A 15,777-nucleotide genomic window follows, 5' to 3' on the forward strand; every position below is an offset into this window, starting at 1 on the left:
TCTTCATTCAAAATGAGCTACCACCATACTCTGTGGGAAGGCGCTGAACAGGCTCCCTTGCTGAACAAACAACTGCTCCACCACCTGATGCTGGCCAGCAGCTTGCCAGCCATGGCTGGGCTGCCTGCCTCCAGCATATGGTGTGTAAGATCTCCTTTAAAATTTACTGCTGGGTATTTTGATTAATCATCTTAATTGTCAAAGAATACTTGTATTCTAGGTGCCTGTTTTAAATCTGTAATACAACTGCACGATATGTGTATGGAATATATTGAAGTGCAAGTTTTCAGACATACATGTTGTGTTCACCTTAGCTCTTCAGGAGTATGCCCAGACTACACTGCTGCTCACGTTTGCAGAAACTATTGGGCCGAATGCAGGCAGGCTGTTTATTGGCCTCTTCTCTGAGCCATTTTTTCCTACATTGTCACTGGGGTCATTTTTAGTTAGCTTGTGGAGCCAGAGGACACAGCTGCTGCCTGAGACATTGTTCCTAGGAAGTGAATTGGTTCCTATGGATCTCCAGCCTTCCACTTCCAAGGGGCAATACAGAAACACTTCATGAAGCTGAAGCTCTTGTAGTGGTCAGAATTTAACATCAAGAGCTCTGCACAATAATGTTAATAGCTGAGAAAACATCTGGTTCAGAAGGCAAGAAATATATGGGGGCTTTGGAGAGAAGGGGAATGGTAGACTCACCATATGACCTTGACTAGCATAGGTGAGGGCTGAATTACTGTTGAAAGTCAAAATTCAGGCAGAACTTCTAAAATGGAGGTAGGAGGGAAGGTCCAAGCAGCAGTATGCTAGGGAATGACCATATCAGAGCTGTAGTGAAGCTTTTGGGACTGGGTATCTGAGACCCCCTTTGTGTTTGCATCACGCCTCCTGAGTGGCCTTCATTCAAGGGAGCTTACTGTTAAAATAGTGCTCCCTCTAATTTTCTGGCTATTCCTTTTGCCACCTGGGAAAAGGAAGGATATAAACCCCAGATAAATTATTTCTGACTGTGGTTACAGAAGGAGCACAGGGAACTAAATCTGCATCTCCAGAGATGTTACCTGGTGCCTGGAAGTCACCTTTCTTCCAGTCGTTAACAAATACCTTTAAGGAGAAATCCTGATATTGTCTGAATCCCACGGAAAATAAATTACTTTTGAAGTACAAAGTAATGCTTTAAAGCAGGATAAAGGGAATTATTAGGAAGTCAGAGGTATTCAGTGAAAGACAGAATACAGTCAGACCTGAACTGAATCTTCCATGTCCAGCACAGCACTACCATGCCACCAGCACAAGGAGTGCACAGGGGCAGAGGTTCTTAATGACTCTTGTTATGTTACCCAACCTACCTCACAGAGGAGGGTCTGCTAGGAAGCTGAATTGATGACGTAATTAGCAGTGGGCCATACTGGCTTATAATTTAACTTTTGCTGGGATTCTTACCTTTTCACAAGCAGTCACAATTCTGTGTTAAGATTCCACCATTACACCTCGGGTAATGAGACCTTCCTGCCGGGTGACAGTTTCTCTGTAAACCTTTTTGTCTTCACTGGAACTCTGCACTGTGCTCGTCATATCTGGCTTTAAAATTTTTTAAAAGAGAGAAGTCACCCTGTCCAGCAAGACAAACTACTCTATTCTAGAGCTTTGTTTGTCTAGGAGGTGGAGCTGCAGTAAAACCATGCCCAACCAATTAGATGCAAGTGTACAATAGTTAACAGACTGCTGCTTTGTGTGTTCAAAAAGCAGAGCATCTCGGTGGAGCAGGAATAATAACTAATAACTGATAACTTGGGAATCCTCATAGTCCCCTGAACCTGCCAGCTTTGAAACCTCTTTGTCCTCTGGTTCTGGCCTTACTCCCACTACAAGCACCACTCCAATAATGCACAGTGCTTCTCTGATAGCAGCAGTCTTAAGATTTGGGGATTTGTAACAGGGATGAAATTTTATTAGATTTATGATCTACCAATGAATCTTGCAGCATTTTTAATGTCAAACTGAGGAGAACAGACCATCCCTGTGATTTCCTCTGCCTGCTGGAGGAACCTGTCTTGCATTTGCATCACAGTAGCAAAATGGAGGGAAGAAAATGAAGTGTAGGCAAGACTGTATCTGGTATTTTCTCAATTGGTAATTCTCTCTTACCCAGAACCCTCAACAGAAGACTATTACAAGTGGCAAACAGGGCTTTAAATACAGTGTGTTGGAGTCTTGACAATTGATTAGGTGGATGAGGCATCTCACTGTGGAGATCCCACCACTTCCAAAATGAGACAAAACAGTTCTGACTGAAGGCAGCGATCCCACATCTTTCAAATTCTGACACTGTGAGGCAAAACTTGCATCAGAAATCTGCAAGTATCTAAATGCATTTAACTACATCTTGTTTGGCTGAACTTCAGAAGCTCACAAGCAACAACAGGTAACTTCAGGTTATGGCTGTGCTATCAGATCTGAATGTGAAGGCTGAAACACATCTGATACTGTGCAACTAAACAGCTCGTTCTCTCTCTTCTTCTTCCAGGTGAAGAAGATTGCAGCGGAATATTACGATAACCTCCCACATCACCAGTCCTGGATTCGAGTTCTGTGGGACTTTGTTTTTGATGACTCTATTGGTCCTTACTCAAGGGTTAAGAGACGGTGCAAGCTGGCAAAGGAAAGCTAACGGGCTGGTCCGCCTGTGGCAGTGGGGTGTGTTTTTCCACACTTGACTTCAGTTTTCACATGACTTCAGTTTTCTGCAGAAATAGGAGGATCTCTGTGTGTGCTGAATTAATGTTGGTGCATGCTGCTTAGACCAAGAGGATGAGTGTGATAATTAAGCAATTGAATGCACTATTTTAGACTATTGATACTTTTTAATAAAGGATGTTTGTGTGTGTAACCCTCAGAAACTAGGTTAGAGTGAATTATGATTAGGTGAACCTCTGGTCTAGGCTTTGAATTAACTTCCTGGGGCACACATGCCCAAGCCTGGGTTTTGGCCTGGTCTGCAGTGGAGAATGTTTGCTGTGTGTTACATGTGACCATGTGTGTGTATAGTTGAGGACTAGTTTCTCTTGATGCCAGATTAGAAGTGGATGCTCTGCGTGCACAGGACTGTGGAAGCAGGAAGGACTGGCATGCAGTAGTAAATGACACTCTCTGGAGAACACAAGGGTGCCTTTTGCTCAATGTCTTGTCTAATCTAATAATCTTCTGATAATTGCTAGAGATTTTGTATATGCAATGAAATATGTTTATATTTTTGTATATTTGTATCATTATTTTAGTAGCTGCTGTTTGATCTTTATTCCAGGGATTTGTCTAAACCTTTTCTGAATGCATTTCCATGAGGATCTAATACTCACTCCTGATCACCTTTCTTGATCTCCTCTATATTATAACCCTCTCTGTGCATAGGATTTAGGAAGGTGTGTCAGTGAAGACGTAGAGATGCTATGGTGGTATTTGTTCCTAACTGCTTTCATAATAATGGTAAATTTTTTTCTCTGTCATTCAAGGGGCACTGACTTGGCATTTGGGAAGCATATGATACTCCAGCTATATAAAATTGCCACTGATGGTGTTAAGAGGATGGAATGCAGAGATGGGGCTGTTTATCTCCCTACATCTCTTACTTGGTGCTATTGACCTTCATCTGTCATTTCTGCCCACTGGAAGACACAAATCTTCCTGCCTGTCCTCTCCAACAATAAACTTGTGGCTATCCTCAATAATTCCCTGTCATCAAAAACCTTAAATCAACATACATTTCTCCAAGCAGAACAATATTTTGGGAGTCAGGAATTCAGATGTTCAGATGCCATCTAGTATCTTCCCATCACGCTGGAAAGCTGGCAAAGTATTTCTTTCCTTACTAAGCAGTTAAAAGAGAGATCTGTATAGGTGCTCTTGCCTTCTAACCCTCTAACAGTTTTTTTTTTTCTTCTGGAAATCCATGGCTGTAACAAAGAAAAGGATTATTGTGCAGTCTCATCAGTCTCTCAAAGTATACAATTAGTCCTGGAAAGCCTGATTTCCTCAATAAACGCAATTTTGTTCCCTGCTCCAGAAGCACTGTATCCAGTGAGCCAGTGTCCATTCACTAGCCTGGCACACAGCCAAGCTAGCCTGCTGCAATTTGGGTTCCTCCTCCTCCATTTCCCCTTCCTCCATTTTTCTCACCCATCTGATTTTAGCAAATGGGTAAATAAATACCCAGATACGCTCAGCAGAGCAAGATCCTTTGTAATACAGGGCTGAATACCAGTTTATTCACAGATATGGCTTTGTGCTTTTGGATAAGAAGAACTGGGCTTCCTCAGTGAAGAACATAGTTAAGTCATTATGTCTTAATTATTAAAGCTCCTTTTCTCCCAAAGGAAGAGGTGTTTATGTGGGAACTTCCATTACCTTATTTGTATCAGTGCTTATGTCAGGGAACCTTAGTTTTTTATTAATTTACTTCAGTGCTGCTGGCACTCTGATCAGGTATTCAACTTCCCATGTCCTTAGCAGCCGTTCCTCAACTCTCTTGTCCAACTTAGCAAGTTAATATAAAAACCACAATAAAGATTATGCTATCTTCGTTGATTTGACTTTTGTCCTTATCCTCTTTGATGAGTGACCTTATGCTGTAGTTCCCTTACTCAGCTGTTTCATGATGCAGTCACTTATGTGGTGTATGGATTACTAGCCTAGCCTGACACAGAGGCTGTGATGTAAACAGGGGCCAACCAAAATTGTCAACTGCTTCTTAACATGCCTCCCATCAGTATTTCCATCATGGTCCCAGCCTGCTTAGCCTGGGCAGCCCCACAGCCCTCCTGATTGTCACCGTCCATCTCAGCAGGAATTTGAAGTGGCTGCAGTGCCTGCAGATGTGCAGTGTGAGCTGAGTTCCAGTGTGTGGGGGTACTGCTGGAGAAGGCTGTGATCCTGTCCTCCCCATGGGCAGTAATGTTAGCAGAAGTTTTTTTTTTCCATAACCACAGGGCATATGGGTCTGGGTAAAAAGTACGTCAGGGCTGTGTGTAGTTTTATTCCCTTTGCTTAAAAATTGATCCAGGTCTCCTTCACCGTGTGGGCACACTAATGCTCTGGCAAGAAGGAACTGTATGACAGGTCAGAGTGGAGATTAATTTCCCCTTAGATTTCTGCTATGTAAAATGCCTCTGTTCTGCCCTGTAGCAGTGGCTCAACAAGCCCACTCTAAAAGGACACCCTTCTCTACAAAGGCAAGTGGCAAACCGAATTACTGTCTGGGAGCGGGGAATCCTCTGGCAGTGCCACTACTGAAAATAAGCCACCTTGTGCATCCCTGACATTGGAGTTCTAAGTCACTGGGAACCAGCACAGTGCTTGTGATGCCAGGACTACTCCCCTGCCCCTGTCTGCCAAGCTTCCCCTTCCACCCCTCACACCTTGCTCCCACTGCTATTAAGTGGCCTTGTGCAAACTTCAGCTTATTATGTCTTAATTATACGAGGCCTGCAAAGGTGGAGGAAGAAAGTAAGAAAAACCCATTTACAGTAGCTGGCTGATGTTAACAGAGGGGCACAACATATCCAGGCTGCACACTCAGCCCAAATTACAACATGGTTATTACTGACCTTAGGCATAATGCCACATTCCAAGGGAAAAAGTGAACCGTGCCAGGCACCAACTTCCTGCAGCTTAATTAGGATTATGGGACAGTTTCACAGAATGGTTTTGATCTGAGAGGCAGCAGTTTTGAAAAGGGCTTGCCATCATCAGGTATGCCATTAATGGGTTTATAATTAGTAAACGCATGAGCTACTGTAAGAGATTTATACAACAGAGCGTTCTAATCTCTGCTGTTACTGATGCTTGTCTGTGTTCTTCATACTGGAAAGACTCCTACTTTTGGTCCTGGGGTTCCCATACTCTCGTGCACAAGGGTGTCTGCCTGCTTTAGTTCCCATGTGGAAATCTCTATCCCACTGTTTAACCTATCTCTTGCCTTCTGCTGGCATTAAACATCTAACAAACATCAGGCTCAGACTGGAGCTCATCACTGCATTAAACTCAGATTACTCCCATTTTTCCCATAGTTAATTATAGCATAACCACACGGTAAAAAAGACTTATTTCTAAAAGGCAGATCAGGCTGCTTTGAAGAGCACTGAAGAACACGCCATGGTCCCCAAAAGAACACAGGTAACATTTTACAGCAAACTTCCAAGCACAACTCATCCTGCCTCCTCTCCTGGGTCTCCTGTAGCTCGCCAGCAGCCCCTCCTGCCTGCTGCACTGCTCCATGAGGCCTGGGGGACACAAGCAGGTGGACAAACAGCCCCTCCTGGGCTGCTGCACCAGCCTCTGCTCCCAAAACCATTTCTGGGGCCTGGCTTTTAAAACAAAATCTTCATGAAAGCCTGAAGAAAGGAAAGGAGCTTGGAAAATATTTGACAGACTTCAGTAGCTGAACTCCAATCTCTTGCCTTTTGCACAAAGTTACCAAGAAGATGGTATCAAGACTGCCACGTAAAGTTTGCACCAAACTAAATTAAGCAGAAATTCCTAAGATTGTGCTGGTGGAAAAAATGGCTGTAAAGAAAAAAAACTGTATGACCTGAAAGATATGACTGGGTATGCACTGTTAAGTGTTCGGTGTCCTGTATGGATATCTTGGATAATGCTCAAGACCTGCACAAGATTAACAAATGACTCCCCTTATGCCTCTAGTCAGCAGTGCTATGCCAGTGATTTCAGCCTGCATCCTCCGAATCCCTTTGGTAGCCTTGTTCTGCAGAGACACCTCCCTTTTATTACTGGAAGCCTGAAGGAGGTGCAGGTGATGGGACCTGTGTTTTTTTTCAGTGATGGCTGAAGATGCAGTGGGACAGGTGGTGGTGGCCTGAGAAGAGCCGTAGGCCACTGTCCCTCACCGACTTTGGCAAAAAGTTGCTGAGGTTGTGGCAGCCTGGCTGCAGGAGGTGGTGCTCAGCCGGCGATACGAGAGGGCTGGGCAGGCGAGAGCCACGTCTCACCGTGAGATAAGGCAGGGCTGTGGCCACTGCATCAGCCATAAACGCTCAGGTTCTCCCCTCATGCTCTGCAGCACTGCTCAGGCAGAGCTGCCACCCAACAGTGATCCTCAGTCACCTTCCCCTTATCATCAAGTCAAGTGACACAGAAGCGCGGGAGCTCAAGGGACACATGAAACAAAGAAAGGCAGGGCCATGTGGACAATAAACAGTTTATTACCAATATGAACACAGATACTGTGATGCACTGACGTACCATTTTTTAATATTGTGATAACTCTGAGACAAAGAACTTGTTGGCTGACAACTAAACATGTCTCTCTTTCTTCTGGTGATGCCTCAATACGTTTCTGTTGGCAAAGGATCTTCATTTACATTGCAGACTACTAGTAAAATTACTTTGAAGTCACCTATCAAAAGCAAATGGTTCACGTGTGTTCTTATCTACTACTAAAAAGAAAGGTAATACATTTAAATAAGCAAATACAAAATACAAAAAAGGCTGACAAATCCAATGTGCAGTGTCAGATGAAATCTAAAAAATTCCGAAAATTTAAAATTTAATAATCTTTAGATTAAGACTTTTAAAATGAAGCGAATCCAAGGCAGCAGCAAGCTTCAAAGTGTGCTGAGTCTGCTAATAAAAAGGGTGTAAGAACAAAGACAGTGCCGGTGTCCTCTCTCACCATCTTGCATGACCTTGGTACACTTAGAAATGATCCGATCTTCCTAGCATTCTTAGTACCGTCCAAATGCTTTGCAATCATTATGTTGTACTGATTCTACTCAACTCCTGCCGTATGGCTAGAAAACCAAACCAAAAAGTTAGTGCATAATGTTACATCCAGTGTGATGGAAAATGCTAAGTACAGAGGTTGCAGAAAGTACACGCTGGTAGAAGGATGAGTGGAGGGTAAAAGGATGAGTAAGGGTAAGCAGTCAGCTGTTGGCTTGCAAACTGCAGTACTACTTTAAGAAGTTGCATCTGTGGTGTATGTGAATGCCTTATTTTGCACTGGAATGAACTAGGGAGGCTCTGAGGGCCAAGCTGCTGGGACGGTAGCGTTTGGGCAAGGGCCTCTTCAACTGCAAACTGCCCCGAGTTTTGTGAGCACACAGGTCTAGAGCAAGGGGACAGGGAATGGATTTTAGCTGTTTTACAGTCTCCTCTTTTTCCCTTCTGTGTTATCTAAGGTGGGGAGTACAGTGTGTGAACATGCATCCTTCATATGCCCTAATGTGGGCTTCAAATGGGAATTTTACTGAGCATTTCAACAGTGGCCCTGAAAAATACTTTCAGTTGTATATTGCAAAGCAATTTATAAAAAAAGTACTGATACATTTGGTACAGCTGCTGTATTCTTCAATGAATTAAAAAAATGCATGGCTATTTGGAAAGCTGTAACCTGTGCTCTTCAAGCACAGGAAGCCTACAGAAGATTTTTGGGAAGGATTTTCAGTTAGCTGCCTTTGTCCCCTCCTCATCCTGGACCTGTGTGGCCAGCTAGTTACAAGATTTCACGCTTGCTAATTGTGATAAATTGATGTGCCATGGGCAACGGGCAGGCCCTTTCTTACCCTCCCACCTGTGAGAAACACCAGCCAGTGAATTTCTCATAGGTTGGTGGTAAAAATGCTCATCAACAGCATAATAAAGGATGTAAACACAATGTTATGGTCAGAGCTTAGATAAGGTAGGTGCTTGTTCTTCAAATGTTCGTATAAATCAGAGCTGCTCAGAGAAGTCTGAAAACACCAGGGAACTCTCTGCAGTTCCTATCATCTTATCTATGGGAAATTAGTCATAAAGATGAGAAAAATAATAATTTTTCTCTTTCTTACCATCAATTATCTCCTCTTTCACTTTGTGTAACTCTCTTACAACTTCCTCCAATATTTCCTGATGAGACAAAACACAAGTCAGCTGCTCAGAATTTCCTTCTAACTGGTGGAAGAAAATGCAAGTTTAACACGGTTGTGCTTGTCCCCCGCCTCCGCGGCCGATCAGAGCCTGGCACTACAAACAGCTACTTCTGCACTCCCGGGCACGGATGCAGAAGATGCTGGCATATTTATTTGCACATTTCTGTACAGACATATTGATGAAATAGCAGTGAGATTGTGCTCTCTTGCTGCTCACCAGCTAGCCCTTCTCTAAGCACCTAGTTATAGAGGAAATCAGAAGACTGAACAGCTGTTTTGCTTGTACAGCGCATGCATGGGGGAAAATGGGTAGCTCATTGAATCTCTTAAGTGCAAATGGCTTCTTCACTCACCTGTTTCATTCGATCAAAATCTAAGGCATCCATAGCCACATCATTGCTGCTGCTCACTGGTTTCATCCTTGAGAAACGGAAGAAGAGCATTAAAAAACCCAGTTAGTTCCTTGTAATGTGTGCTAAGCTACACGTACCTGATGGTGTGGATGAAATCCACCGCAGAGCAGGAGCTCCTGTGTTCCAGTGCTGGACAGGAGACTCCTTATCATGCTGCTCAAGAGCATTTGGCAGCCAGGGAGCAGCACTGCTCCCATATGCACAACCTGACCCTCAAAGATGCTGTGAAATTTCTCCCATTGCAGACATATTGGAGGGAGCACAAAGACTGCACTGAAACGATTTTTTTTTTTTTTTTTGGTGTTGGGAATCTTAATGATTTCAAACTTGAAAATGCTGAGGGGACAAAGCCTGCTGAACAATGTGTTTTATTACAGCATTTGCAATTTGCAAGCTACATGTCTGGTTTTCTCTCACAGTCTGTTTTCTGTACAGTAACCCTGTCTTGGCAAGCTAGGCTTTAACTGGGGGCTAAATTAATAGTAGATTACAGGTTAGAAAAATATAATAGGGAAAATAATAAGCCACTAATCCTTTCCCTGGAAGACCTGACTTAGTCAAGTGTGGTTTCTTGATAGCATTATGTATCCCAGTCAGTTTTTATTGACCCAGAAACAAAGCCAGTTTGGCCTTAATGACTGGTACACGTGAATGTTATTGGTCTTTAAACATATTAGTCAGTGGGCTGAACTCTGATGACATCTGATAAAATAAATTAAGGAAGTAGAAGCTGCTTGCCTTTCTCATTTAATCAGTAACTCCAAAACATTTTAAAAACTAACCATGAAACTATACAAAGGCTTCAAATAATTTTGCCATCATCTTTGAGCCCAAAATAGGTGCTGGCAGAGATGCTGCTACTCCTTGCAAGGGTTGCTTGGTCTTGCAACCCTTTTTTGGGAAACCTTGACATGTGTCCTACCATGACACAGCTAAGCTGGGAGTTAAGGCAGATACAATCGCCATCAAACTGATCAGGAACAGAAAGAGGTCACCACCGAGAGCTTTAGAAACCTGCCCCACTTCCCCCACAGAAATCTTTTCAAGCAAGCACTACTACTGCTGAGCACTACTCCAGGTGCTAAATTAGGAAAGCATTTTTTCCCGCTGAACTCCTCCTCTCAGGATGGAATAGCATCATAGAAGGCAGCTAGTGAAACATGATGGCTGCTTTCAATAGCCCACATTTCATTCCCATTTGCAAGGAGAAAGAACAGTCTTTCTGCATCTATTTGAAACTCATATTTTCCTAGAACCAACATGTTCCATTGGTTTTAGGAGGGCTGGCAAAACTGTATTTTGCTATAGTAACACGGATGTATCCCTCTGAATGTTTAGGCAGGGCGTGTTACAGCATTTGTAACACAGCAGCAAGCATATGCAGATAGTTGCCATTGGCAACTTTATCTCCAGACTGTCAGCACTATCATATACCTAATAACATAAAATTTTACATCTCTTTGCAGCAAATGCTAAACATATCTAAGCCTGTGTTCTTCCTCCCTATTCAGCTTATCCATCCATCTCAGTGTCCAGTAACACTGGGTGGCTCTCAACCAGCACTGGAAGCAAGCCTCTCTTTAGCTGTCCAACATCAAACTTTAGTCAATCTCTGTGACTAAAAACATGGGCGCTGATCCTGCAGCTTGGCTCTTCTGTCTGAAAGGACTTCTGGAGTCCTACTTTAGGTTTTGTTGGCTTTTGAAACCTGCTAGTTTTTGAACCCCATATGTCTGAATGCCCTATCTGTTGCTGTGCCTTTTTACAGCTTGATTTTATTGATTTACTGCACCAAGCCTTGCTCTCCTTTCTTATGCATCGACTGCAGTTGCATGGGTGGAAGAATAACTTCCCTTATCCCAACTGCAGACTCTTCAGATCATTTCTGCTTTTGCATTTCTATTTCTGCAGAGGTTGGGTAATGAGAGCTTCACCTGTTGGCAGGGTCATCCTGAAACTGCTGTAAAAAGATGCTCCAAAACCCGCCTTCCACATGGCACAGCACCGCCAAGCCCATGTCTCTGATTCACACACACAGATGGTTTAAGCACTTGCTTCAGTGTGATTAACATCTGTGATGCCTGTGCCCACATGAGCAGGGGGCTCTTTCCATGGAACAAGCCTTTGACACAACACACTCTACCTTCACACTTTGTGCAGCAACAGATAAAGCACATTGTAAATGAATGAGTAAAAGACTTGAGGGAAGATGAACATCAGTGCTGAATGATGGGATTAGCCAAAGGACAAGCCAAGACAGTTAAGAAGCCAGGCTGTTAGCCAGTACCTAGAAGACACGTGGGATTGTGTGGGGCTCTTAGCTTCACAGCTCTTCGCCACTGATGGATTTCTACAGCAATGGAATGAAACAAGACATGAGTTGTGCACGTGCCACAGGGACAGCATGACCATCCCGACTGCTAGCCAGCCACAGGGACAACCCATGCAGCTCACCTAGAAAGTAATGAAGATACAGGCTTTTCAACAGAATTGCTCCTTTCCCATGGCTTCTTCCCAGAGTCTGAAAAACAAACATGAAAAACTAGTTTATTACTTTGCTCTAACGACAAAAATGTCTTGAAGTTGATTGTCTTATACAGCTGCTTTCCTTCAGTTAGGATGAGTGACTTGGAAAAAACAGGAAAGTGGGATGGCTGAATGAGTGCAGTTGCCTACATTATAGGGAAAGCATTGGCAAAAATCTGCTTAGTGATCCCTTTAATTAGGGACTGGATAGTGAAACAGTACTAAAAAGACATGGTACTGGAACACTAGGAGGAAAAGCATAAATCACTTCTATCAGGAAATACAGGCTACTTGCTGCAAGGTTTATTTTATTCAGTACAAGACTTTTTTATATTTTAAGTTAAAAAGTCTTAGTTTTTTGGCTGCAGAGTTGGTAGAAAATGCGGGTGTATCTAAAAACAGGGCAGTGAGATCCCACTATGCAAATCTCCACAGAGAATTTATTTAATGTTGACTTCATTTCTAATTCACAGAACTTTCCCAGAAGCTGCACTTACATAACCCTTGTTACTGAAAGTGCTTACTGTGTTCCCATTCTCCTCCTAAAGTGAAGTGAACTGTTTCAGGGACTCGAGTAACATACAGCACTATATACAAGGATTTGCTCCTCTGTGAGGTCCTGAAAAGGTCTTTAAAAGAATTATGGGCATTCCCATAAAATCTCTAGATCTTGTTCCTCATTCACATGCACCTTTCTCCTGGCTTCTTGTCCTTCCCTTGCAAAGCACACAAGTCATGGTTTTGTTCCAAAAGGAAGCTGGAATGGTTAAATACTCATTCCCTTGGGAGAGATTTCTTTCAGCATGCATAAAAGCCAAGACTGATGCAAGGACAAATGTGACTGCTTGCAGCTCATCTACTCAGATACCGTTATTTCAATTAATTGCAGGAAAAACATATTTTGGGGGCTCCTTAATTTAATCTAGTAACTCTCAGGATCAGCCTTATTGCAACAAGCTACTAGGCTAAGGAAGGATAGCACTTTGAGATCCAAACCTCAACTGTATCAATCAAGGCATCTACACTACAAAAAGTAAAATAATAATATAGCTTTTTTCTCTTAGAAGATTTAGGTGCACAATGCTGAAGACACAGATCCTCAGCTACATGACTGGACCCCAATAACTAAACTGGTTGTATTGCAATTTTCTTGGCTGTGAAGCATGTAAAATCATGATTTCTTGCTGAGTACAGTTTTTAAAACAATAACTATTCAGGAATTTTTCTGTTAGTTACTGCTGCTGCACTCAGAAGTAGGGCAATGAATCCAGAGCCTAGAGGTGGTGGAGAAGACTAGATTATGAAAACAATTACAGCACTAGTAGCTGGACTTAATACCTGATGAATTTTGCTGCTGCTGGGCAGAGCCTCGTGTACTGGTTGAAGGAGAGGTGCTAGCATCATCCTATAAAGAGAAAAACAGGACATTACTGAATTTTGGAGATGAAGCACAGAGTCCTCTTCTACTCTGGAGACCAGTGGTAGCATGTGTGGTACAAAAGCAAGTTTCCTCCAACCATGTCCAACAGGCACTGCTGCCAAGGTATGGGCTCAAGGCTATTTAAACTTTAACTTTTCTCTCCCTTTAGAATGGCAAAATACATCCTTTTTATTTTAGCTAATATGGACACCTTTTCAGGATTACACTCAATCGTTCTTATCTCTATATACCAAACCAGGCTGAAACCACTCTAAAGTGCTGTCTGCTGTTGCCTAAATACAAACCATCCATTTCCCAAATTTAGAAACTCTCTGAGATATGGATACTGAGCCATCTGAAGGAACAGTAGCTCAGATCCCAGCCTTTCAGCCCAGGACAGCCACTGGTATCAGTGAGAGGAGTCCAGGTACTAGCAGAATGTAACTAAATCAATCAGTATTCCTCTTAAGCAGAAGATTTAACACTTATCACAGATTTGTACTCTTTTGTTTGGGATTTATGTGTGACACCATAAACAATTCAGCCATATGTTTGACATGACAAGATCATTTAGCAGCCCTCAAAACATGCTCAGCAAAGCATTACCTATGCATTGTAAAATGGAATTGCACCCAGTCTGATAGAAGATACCCTGACCACAAAATGTACTCTAAAACACCTTTCTGAACAGTTTGGTGCTATTGAAAAGTTTGATTGGGGATATAAACTAATGTAGAGCTTCAAGGAGAGAGAAGAAGGGATAGAAAGACAGCAGAGGCTGAATAGTTAGAAGCCAAATGGTGCCTTTTCATCTCCAAGTATACGGTTCAAAACCAGCTTTGGAGCAAGATTAAGAGCAATGGTTGCATAGTAAGTTCAACAGGCAAATTCCATGCTTGAAGCATCCCTCAAGGAACGTGCAAAAAATTCTGCATTTCTACCTAAACAGTGCAAACTCCTTATTCCTGCTCTTGCTACAAACCTTTCAGCCTGGAGCGAGACCTACGTTTTCCGAATGGATTTTCTACTGAGCAGCTGTTACTTTGTCTTTGGGGGAACATCTCTATATAGGCAATTGAGACACACAGCCATGGCAGAAAGCCTTCATGAGGGTACTGGCTAGCAACAGGAATGCTGAATGAGCAGAAGCCCAGAAAAGCACCACATGGGAAGGGACACAGTGCAAATCCTGCCCTCTCTTGAAACAGGAAAGATCTTTCATGCTTTATTAGTTCCACGGGTAAAAAAATGTTTTCATCTGCATGTTGAACTCAAAATTGCTGTATCAAGTTCAGCCTATAGACTGTATCAAATAAAACCTCCTGTATAATTGCTTTTGTGGACAATATACTGACAGGATAGTTAAAATAGAAATGAATCAAAGTTCCCTGAAATTGTCCAAATTCTATGTCATTGTAGTGTAGGGATCGTGAACACATATTTTGACTTTTGAATGGTCTAACAGTTCATACACTGTTTACCCTTCATCCCTCCCAGACATGTTCACTGTGCACTCAGGTCTCAAGTGAGCTGATTCTCACTTTGTGTGGAGGTTGGCAATCCAGAGTTACACCCCGTGGTTGATGATCCACTTCAGCTTAGCTGAAGCCTCAAACGTAAAGTAAGAAACTTGAACGTGATCTCAGGTTGACTTGCCAGGAGGTTCAATGCATCTTCTTACAGGGCAAGAATCTACCACCCCTTACAACATTCGGATCAGACCACGAAAAAATGCCTGATTTGGATTTAGCCTATGAATAAAGTGACAATTCCTGTTTATAAGGTGCTGTTCCCAGGAAAGGTGGAAGCAGTTACATTCAGCTTTTGATTGCATGTGTACATCTATTCCTGGATCACACACAGTGAACGAGCACAGGACTTTGGCTTACAAGGAGTTTGCAAGAGCACAATGGTGAGGAGTCTTTCACTTACATTTTGGCTTTCCTCTTCCTTTTTGTCAGCTGGCTTGTCTGACTGCGACGCTGCTTTCCTCCTTTGCAAAGGAACATGAGAGAGAACACACAGTCAACCCGCTAGAAACACATCCATGTGGGAGGACTGATTCAGGCTTTGGTGGGAGTTACTATTTATATCGTTCATCCTAGGGAATGGCTGGATGTGTTTGGTTGTGTAGAACTGGGGTGGAGGTGAGGGATCCAGGCCCCAGTGATACAACTCAGGGAGAGGGGCAATATTATGAGGCAGTGTTTAACAGAGGAACACAGGGTGCAGAGCAGAAGGAAATGTGCTGAAGTGGAGGAAGGAAGCACAGCTGGGTATGAAACTGGGTGAGAAAGGGATGGCTTCTCCCCAGGACTCAGGAAGTTGTGTCTCCTTGGTCTTACACCGGAGGAACAATTCAAACCCCCACAGGGGTTTCTGAGGACCAGCCATCCCCCTTCACCCCTCCCATGTGGCTCAGATGGGTATTGCAGTGATGACACTGTTCTCAAGTCAGCTCCAGATATCCACTTTTCCATTTTAGACAATTAGGGGA

The 15,777-nt window shown here is 43.0% G+C and overlaps 2 protein-coding genes across 8 annotated transcripts in view; one reads left to right on the plus strand and one right to left on the minus strand.

Annotated features, from left to right (window-relative positions):
• The window catches only part of DEGS2 (delta 4-desaturase, sphingolipid 2), a 31,670-nt gene extending 27,100 nt beyond the window's left edge, over positions 1-4,570 (plus strand). For both annotated transcript variants that reach the window (XM_017807408.1, XM_017807407.1), the window contains exon 3: positions 2,528-4,570. In XM_017807408.1, the coding sequence (XP_017662897.1) occupies positions 2,528-2,671 (144 nt within the window). In that variant the 3' untranslated portion in view covers positions 2,672-4,570. The remainder of the gene's footprint in view (positions 1-2,527) is intronic.
• Positions 4,571-7,192: 2,622 nt separating this feature from the next.
• EVL (Enah/Vasp-like) overlaps positions 7,193-15,777 on the minus strand; it is a 126,877-nt gene continuing 118,292 nt past the window's right edge. For 2 of the 6 annotated variants that reach the window (XM_017807633.1, XM_017807632.1), the window contains exons 8-14: positions 15,213-15,273; positions 13,199-13,265; positions 11,789-11,855; positions 11,622-11,684; positions 9,275-9,341; positions 8,841-8,898; positions 7,195-7,802 (exon numbers count right to left, since the gene is read on the minus strand). In XM_017807633.1, coding sequence (XP_017663122.1) covers positions 7,765-7,802; positions 8,841-8,898; positions 9,275-9,341; positions 11,622-11,684; positions 11,789-11,855; positions 13,199-13,265; positions 15,213-15,273 — 421 coding nt within the window. In that variant the 3' untranslated portion in view covers positions 7,195-7,764. Of the gene's footprint in view, positions 7,803-8,840; positions 8,899-9,274; positions 9,342-11,621; positions 11,685-11,788; positions 11,856-13,198; positions 13,266-15,212; positions 15,274-15,777 lie in introns of all 6 variants that reach the window. The other 4 variants (XM_017807630.1, XM_017807635.1, XM_017807634.1 and 1 more) reach the window with 4 other exon arrangements.

Source organism: Lepidothrix coronata, unplaced genomic scaffold, assembly GCF_001604755.1.
Source record: "Lepidothrix coronata isolate B3197 unplaced genomic scaffold, Lepidothrix_coronata-1.0 Scaffold19, whole genome shotgun sequence".
NCBI classification, from domain to species: domain Eukaryota; kingdom Metazoa; phylum Chordata; class Aves; order Passeriformes; family Pipridae; genus Lepidothrix; species Lepidothrix coronata.